Here is an 8,255-nt window from a genome sequence, read left to right as displayed (position 1 = left end):
ACCTTCCACTTTGTTTCAATAGAGCCGCGGAGCCAGACTCGCTGTTCATGTACATGCCAACATGCGCCACCTCTAGACGAGAAACACTACAGCATGACATTAGGACGGTGGAGGAGGGTCAATCATCGGATCTCGTCTCCTCCAGCCAGCAGAGGCAGGCGAGCTACAGTGACGTTCATTGCTTATGTCTTGGGCAGCAGAGAAGAAGACAGGAAGGTCTTCGTAGATTTTATTACTCTGCTATACGCCAGCCATGGTAAAGATGGTGCAAAGCGAAAACTTGCACATATACGAGTTGTCGGTACTGTTCTGATCAGCCTATTATTTGTTACTTTGTTCAAAGGACACATACTGCTCATTCTGCGACCATCGGGATATTTACTTCTGCGTAGATAAAGGCTGACCGTTAAGACAGAATTCCGCGAACCTGATTGGCTGTCGGACCTCTCTGGATCCCGTTCTTATCTGTGATTGGACGGTTTACGGAAATGGGTTTGAGTGACGTGTACCCTCAATGTACCCACGAACGGTTGGATAAGCAACGAGGTCATATGCGACTCAGGAGTAAGTTTCCTCAGTTTGGTTTCCAAAATTATAGAAACAATAGATTGTGTTCCTTCACAGTGTGTGGCAGTGGAGAGAAATCGGCTGTATAGACGGATTATAATTACCATGAACGTATACTTGAATGCTAACGTTTGCTTGAAGCTAGTGACGCAAACAACGGATTAAGTAACCCAACGATCGCAAGGAGACTTACGTACGTTAGCTTTGTTACCTTACGCTTTATTGACAATAAAGCATCATGTATGGTAGTTTTTTTATTTCTTATGAATGTGCATGAGGTTAACTTCACTACTTTGTCACGCGATAGACTGTGCAGCTAAGTGAAGATGACAGTATGCTCCTGTAACTCCTATAAATCCTTCACATAGAATACAGAGGGATACAGAGGGATAGATACAACTACCGGCATTGAATGTTCACGTGACCTGCGTTGACTGCTGAACTCAACTGTCCATTACGCCTTTGATCCTTGATCCAGCTTTCTCATTTAATTAGTTATCTTGGCAAGTCTTCACTGCATTTCCATGCCAGCCAATTAGTAAATCACATCTGCTTCAGACTACTTGTAGACAGACCAAATTTGCAATGTCAGCAGTTTACAGCTTGGCTATCCCGTATGAAGGTGTATCACCGTCGGTGTCACTGATGCATGTGTGGCCATTTGGGTCTAACTATACACTATTGAAAGTACAGTGAACAGACTCATTAATAAGAATTTGAATACTTTTCTCAGGGATACCTTTATTATAATAGTATCCCAGTGCAATATCTTACATGCAACTCATCAGTACTTTAATCTGTTGACATATGTCAAAAGACAACTAATATAAATTCTTTTTTAGTTGTTGCACTGTCTGTGCTGCCGAAATCCACAAATCGCTCATGGTTTCTTCTAATTTTCCACTTCTTTCTGTCTCTAATTTGCTCTTTCTCATGTCTCTTCCAAGATACTCCCTGGTAGGAAACAAGTTATGAAGGAGAAGAAGGCCTGAACTGTATTGAAACAATTAAGGGTACTCTATATGGATGCTTCATGTTGACGTAAGATTCAAAATGAACTTATAGTATGAGTCGTCACAAAAGCAATAAAAGTATATATTTAAAACACACTTATCGAAAGTGAACAAAGCATACCTGCATAAAGAGGAGAATGAAGAGTGAGCACTTTTTCCTTTGTCTTCTAGCCTTGTTTTTCCCAAACTGAGTCGAGCAGTGGTGCGTGTGAGGAAACTGGCGGTGCATCTCTCTAAAGCAACCATGTCCACAAACAACCCGGGCTCCAGTCCGTCCTTTGCAGCCAACGGGGATGCTCCCACTGCAGCCATTCTCATCATCGGAGATGAGATACTCAAGGTGATTGTACTTGTTGTGCGACTACGCTGTATTTGTATGATTGACAGCATCCCACAGAGAATCCTTGAACGTCTGTGGACTTGAGAAAATCGAAATAAACCCCTCACTGTTCTTCTGCTAAATCTGCGCGCTTGACTGCGTGATTATACATTCTAACGTGACACCCTCATTCATCAGTATGCCTCAGCTGCCTGCACCGCTACGCAGTCCGGGATCCACATTGTATATCGCCAGGAAAACCTTGTGATGGTTATTTGATGTGGCAGCAGTGCTCTGCCTTCAAACGACAAGTTCGCCGCTACTGTTTGACGTGACGTGACGCGATCGTGATTTAAACATGAAGTCTTTGTCCAATGTCATGTCTGAAAACATGCTCGCTGTGACTGAGCGCTTTTCTTTCCCGTCTTTCGTCTCACAGGGTCACACACTGGACACAAACAGTGCCTTTCTGACACGAGCGCTAAGAAAGCTCGGGGTGTCCGTGCTGCGCATAACTGTCATACCCGACGTGCAGGAGGTCATCGCCAAAGAGGTGGCCCTGCTCTCCCCTCAGTACACACACCTCATCACCTCAGGGGGCATAGGCCCCACCCACGACGACGTCACCTTTGAGAGTGTCGCCATGGCGTTCCAAGAGGAGTTGCACTCCCACCCTGAGCTCGCCCGGTTGGTTGAGGAGTTTTTCGGGGTGGCCGATAAGGACAGTGCCGCCATGAAGCTGGCCATGGTGCCTCGCTCGGCCCATCTCAACTATGGAACCGACCCTCAGACTGGACAACTGCTCCGCTACCCGGTGGTGAGTGACGGCAGCACGGAGGCGGATGAGCTCCTTCATCGAGCTACAATCGTTATTAAACAGTAAAGTAGATATAAATGATCAGTACCCTCCACCTACTGACTGCCTGCATCCTTTTGTTAAAGCTGACGTCTCATTTCCTTTGCAGTCGGCTTTCGGGGCAAACATTTGTTTAGCTGACACAACTTTCCGGACTCGCAGTCACACACACTGGGGGTTATTTTGGAAGACAGATTGCAACATCAACTGCTTAGCAGAGACTGCAGGAGTGAAAAGTTGGCAAAATGACATTGAACATTTGCAGAAAACTGGCAGTGTCAGGAATACACGCCTGCAAGTATTTGTGCTCCGGTTAGCTGAGATTCAAACGTCACTAAACACAGGCGGGCAGGTCAGTATACGTTCTCTCGGTATATGACGTGTGATCTTCTCCCAGGTCAGCGTGCGGAACGTGTATAGCTTTCCTGGGGTCCCGTCTCTGATGGAGAGGGCCTTCAGTGGGCTGGAGCACATCTTTGCTGCTTCAGGGACCACTTTTCACACCCGTGAGGTAACACCATGGCCAAACCTATCATTTAGAAATCCACTTGAATACGGAGTTTTTATGACCCGATATCTTTGCGTTTAGGTGTTTGTGGATGCAGACGAAGCAGATATCGCCCCCGTGCTGACAAAACTGCAGGCTGCTTGGGGTCGGAAGGTGGCGCTTGGCTCCTACCCCGACTGGTTGAGCAACTATCACAGAGTCCGGCTGGTCCTGGACTCGGATAGCCAGGAGGAGGTGGACAAAGCCCGGGCACAGCTGCTGGACGAGCTGCCGAAGGGAAGCGTGGTGCCCTTAGTCACTGACTCGGTGTCCATCGCCACTGCTGAGGTGTACAGACTGGCCAACAGCGGTGAGGGGTGGGGAGAGAGAGGGCAGATGGGGGGGAGTTAAACAAAGTCAACTTAATATAAAGTGGATATTGCAGAGAACTCTTTATCTTTACACGGGTATTGGGACCAATAAAGGAAGCAAAATGATTAAAGTAATTATCGTAAAATCATAGTGAGTTGTAAAAAGAAAGAAGAATATAACTGGCATGAGACTCACTGATCAGAGAATGGCATAAAAGATATGTGTTCTCTGAATTCGTCATAAGAATGAGTGGTTATTTATATTGTAGCTGTCCACACTCGCTGTAAAACATCCGCCTGCTGTTGCTTTCATGCCCCGCAGGCACACCGTTGGGTGAGAAAGTTATGTCGGCGCTGAAAACGATAGAGGCTGCACTGGATCAGTATTCGACGGAGGAAGTCTGCATCGGCTTCAACGGAGGCAAAGACTGCACAGCGCTGCTCCATCTCTACTACGCAGCGCTGAAACGGTAACGGGGGAGGGGGGGGGGGGGGGGGAGAGTGAGATAATTAGCGGAAGGGCTGAATTAAACGGGACAAAAACAAATGACCTGAGGGAAGAGAGTCAAATTTAAAAAACATAATGATACCACGACTGAACAGCGGGGCATCACTGTAGAAAGTAAAAGAAGAAGAAGAAAGCGAGCAGCAGCTAGACTGAGACGGACTACTGTTTGGACATTTCTTGACCTGTATTGGATAGATAGGGAGATAGTGATAATGGTAAACATCTAATCTTATTCTGTGTCCAGCTTATCTTCTTTTTTTTTTCTCTCCTCCTGTCTCAGACGGTACCCAGATGGTAAAGACAAGGTGAAAGCCCTCTATATCCGCATCGTCTCTCCATTCTCAGAAATGGAGAGATTCCTTCAGGACACGATAAAGAGGTGAACCACCACTCCACCATATAGCACACTGTCAACAAACACATTTCAGTATTTTAATTCATTCCTTTTATCTTGTCAAAAACAACTCATTAAATGGGGGTTGTTTCTCCCGCAGATATGACTTGGAGATATTCTCCGTGGAGGGCAGTATACGGCAGGCGCTTAGCGAGGTGCAGGAGAGGAGGCCGGAGCTGAAAGCTGTCCTAATGGGAACCAGGAGGAGTGACCCCTACTCGCACACACTCGCGGCCATGTGTCCCACTGACCCCGGCTGGCCAGACTACATGAGAGTCAACCCATTACTGGTGAGACACACACAAGTTACATGGTTGAAGTGTTTCATTAAGTCTTTGTATTTCTCCCTTATTGTCTTGTTCCTGTCGCTGGTGTCACGGAGCACAAAGTCGTGTCATGTAAGAATTCACTTTAAAAACAAAATCAACCAATTCTGCTGGGTGAAAATGACATGCAGCCTTATTCTTAAGAGCACTTGTAGACATTCATTTCAAATAAATAAGAACCAATAGCAGTGCTTCAGTGTCCCCACATTTGCTGCGGAAAAACTGCTTTATGAGTGGTGATACAAATCAGTTTTCACTGCTCCAGCCAGGCAATCTCCCCTTGTTACACTTGATGGACCTTGACTGAAGTTTCAGAGTGCAGATCTACAGCGTGTGAACTAAATATCAGAGCACCTGCACAGTTTAATGCAATTCAACAGCCCCGCAGTAATGACTATAAAAGATGATATGAATGTTTTTGCACCCCTCTCTCTTACACACAAACACTCGGTACACCTGTTCAATATCAAGCTGTCCAATATCACCCCGAAACAAATTGGTGATTGAATTCAACACCAAATATTTCAACATCAAAAGCTTCTCATAATAGAAGTTATTGCAGGTTTTTTATGACACCGCGCGAGTCCATCTGATGTAGGCAGCAACGTCTGATGTTGTCGCTCTTTCATCCGCTCAAGTTAACTGAAGAATAGATGTCGATAGATGTTTATTTTGGGTTTAATAATGGATTTAGAAATGGCAAATGCTTTTGGACCGGCTGTTAACGATCATGCTGTGACAGCAGCAATAGTACAAACGATGCGTGCAGGAGAAGCTCACCAGTTGATCTCATTACACGGTCATTTATGTTGCCCTTCATCACATTAGCGCATCTCAAGGGGATCCTCATTTGAACTAATTGTGAATCAATCACGAACCAATCACATTTGATGTCTTGCAACACTCTACAGGACTGGACGTATCATGACATCTGGTCGTTCTTGAGGACGTTATATGTTCCCTACTGTATCCTCTATGATAAAGGGTAAGAATACATTCAAAGTTTTAACCCTTTCTTTCTCCGTTATTCACAACATCACAGTGCAGAATTCTTGGTCTTAAACGTCTCTCGTCAACCTGCAGGTACACCTCACTTGGCAGTATGGACAACACCTGTCGAAACACTTCCCTCCAGATGGTGGATGGGAGGGGGGTGACGCGGTACAAGGCGGCCTACCTCCTGGACAACGGAGAGGAGGAGCGAAACTCCCGTGCCTGATGCGGTCTCACTTCTCACCGTGTCACCTGTTGCTGAGCCAGCCTGGTTTTCCACCCCCTTTGCACACATGAAAACACGGCCGTTTTTTTTTTTTAATCAAGTCGTCATGCGAATGTTTGCCAAATATCTGCAGAATGAGATTGTAAAGGAAGTCTGTGTGCGTGAGTATTTGTTTATACATGTGACTTTCAGCTTCAGTAATGTCTCTCTCTCTCTGTGCTGTTGAATAAAACATCAATCCGTGCCATCCTCATCCATTGTCATGTTACTATTTTTTTCAGTCTCGCATACAGATGGAAGCATGCAGGACTTTAAATATTGCTCTTGATTTATCTTAGTCATGAATCTATTTGTCTTATTTCTAAATCCAGTAAAAACAAAGGACCTCTATCAAACTGCTGGTGAATAATGTGAAGCGGTTTCCTGTGAAGGTGAGACAAACAGGTTTTGGAGACTCGGCCTGCAGCAGCGCGCACAGACGACTGAAGGTCAACCGACAGACTCGTATTGACTCATCTGTGTCTCACTGAATATCCATATTTTGCAGACTGCCGCTTATTTAACTGAGCATCTCGTCACCGGAAAACCTCCACCCTGATGTTGCAGTTCTCTTTGAGCACCTCAAGGGCGCGTTGTTCTCACTTTTCCCCCCTCCATTTCGCACACGAGCTTACAATGAATTACCTTCTCTGTTTCCAGACATGATTGAATCCAGGCTCATCGATCCCCTCTCTCTCTCTCTCGCTCTCTCTTTTTCTCCCCCCCGCCTGGAGATTAGTCAACGCAGCGCAGTGGGGATCGATACCGGCCGATCTAATAAAGCGGGTGGTTTACAGGCCCACCGCGGGGTAGCGCACGCTGTTACACCAGCAATTACCACCTCCAGCCCCCCCCCCCCCCCCCCCCCTACCTTATCTGTCCGGGCTTCACGGCTTGCTTGATTTATTAACTGTAATAAAAGAGGCAATGAGCAGAGGCTTCATAATCGCGGATATGTAATGGTGTGTGTTCTGGTTTTGTGGTAAAAACTGGAATACACTGGAATGGTCTGGAATATTTGTGTGGAAGAAAATGATACGAAGTGTGGCTGAGGTGGGTTCCCTCATTTTAGCTGTTTAACCTACGTCTTTTAGACATTTAATAAATTAATGAATACATTTTTTTTAAAGTATTTTATTTGAAAATGTGCGTTATATATAATACAAATGTAATTATATAAACAATTGTTTGTATTAAAAATGTATGTAATAAAAGTGATTAAAAACATGCCAATATTATAGAATTAGATATATTCCATTGACGTTTCTTGGATCTTTGGTTGTTGCCATCAAGTAGTCATGATGACTCAGCTTACCTGCAAAAAAAATACAAATACAAATACAACCTTGAATGACAGTAAACAAGTGTTTTTCACAAATCAACAGACCATAGCATACACTATTGTCCAGGGTTTCAACTAACAAGAACATGTATTGTTAGTGGAGTGGACAGAAATCCCACCAGCAGTCTTTGATTTATTTGATAGGTGTGATTCAACAGTTCCACATAAGTTTGGCCCAACATAACTCCATGGCTGGGAAAAGAATCATGGAGGAGTTGGATGAGGATTGCTTGTGCCTAGAATGCATCAGGTTGTTGTTATGTGAGGTATGTGAGGTACTTGTCCTGAAATCCCACCTCCCGGTTCTGGTTATCAAATCAAACTTCTGAGTTCTGTCTCCAGTGCCGCACATCTTTCAGGAGGTGCGCAGCGCGTCTCTCTGCGAGCTTCTTCAACCATCTTTGTGCAAGGTACAGATGTTCAACCTTACAATTGCTAGTCTTTCTAAATGATGTCATTAAATTGTAAGTATAAAATATTTTGTTTGAGATAGAATGTGCATAAAGCACTTACCCCATTAGACCATACTAAATGTGCATTCAACATAATGCACTGTGGGTAAACATTGCTTATATTATATAGTTAGAGGATTTTCTGCATTTTTTAATATTTAATGATGTTTTTAAGTATAGCCAATAAATCCTGGTCTATATAAGAGCGATAGGCAATGGAATGATGCTCAGTGGTATGTTGTATACTTGACTATATTCAAGAGGGAGCAAATGCACTTTTCAGTCCACTACATGTCCACGATTTTCCACATTAAAAAAACACATGATTATCTCATAAAACACATATACTATAAACACATTAT

The 8,255-nt window shown here is 44.4% G+C and overlaps 1 protein-coding gene across 2 annotated transcripts; it reads left to right on the top strand.

Moving 5' to 3' along the window:
• Positions 1–229: 229 nt before the first annotated feature.
• On the top strand, positions 230–6,304 carry flad1 (flavin adenine dinucleotide synthetase 1). Of its 2 annotated transcripts, none has more exons than XM_079274861.1 (11): positions 230–564; positions 1,515–1,608; positions 1,752–1,920; positions 2,339–2,716; positions 3,153–3,266; positions 3,345–3,612; positions 3,936–4,083; positions 4,402–4,500; positions 4,616–4,805; positions 5,753–5,826; positions 5,925–6,304. In XM_079274861.1, exons 2-11 carry the CDS (start codon positions 1,601–1,603, stop codon positions 6,058–6,060), a joined length of 1,584 nt encoding a protein of 527 aa, XP_079130987.1. In that variant the 5' UTR covers positions 230–564; positions 1,515–1,600; the 3' UTR covers positions 6,061–6,304. The 2 variants fall into 2 exon arrangements, with proteins under 2 accessions (XP_079130987.1, XP_079130988.1); XM_079274862.1 differs by lacking the exon at positions 230–564 and adding an exon at positions 604–760.
• The last annotated feature ends 1,951 nt before the right edge of the window (positions 6,305–8,255 follow it).

This window comes from Melanostigma gelatinosum (genome assembly GCF_949748355.1).
Source record: "Melanostigma gelatinosum genome assembly, chromosome: 9".
NCBI classification, from domain to species: Eukaryota; Metazoa; Chordata; class Actinopteri; order Perciformes; family Zoarcidae; genus Melanostigma; species Melanostigma gelatinosum.
The sequence above is the reverse complement of the archived record's forward strand: the minus strand, read 5'-3'. Positions and strand labels throughout refer to the sequence as shown.

Coding starts and splice junctions, on each gene's coding strand:
- flad1 (XM_079274861.1), top strand. Junction 1,921..2,338: donor TCGGAGATGAGATACTCAAG/GTGATTGTACTT, acceptor TTCGTCTCACAG/GGTCACACACTGGACACAAA. Junction 3,267..3,344: donor CCACTTTTCACACCCGTGAG/GTAACACCATGG, acceptor CTTTGCGTTTAG/GTGTTTGTGGATGCAGACGA.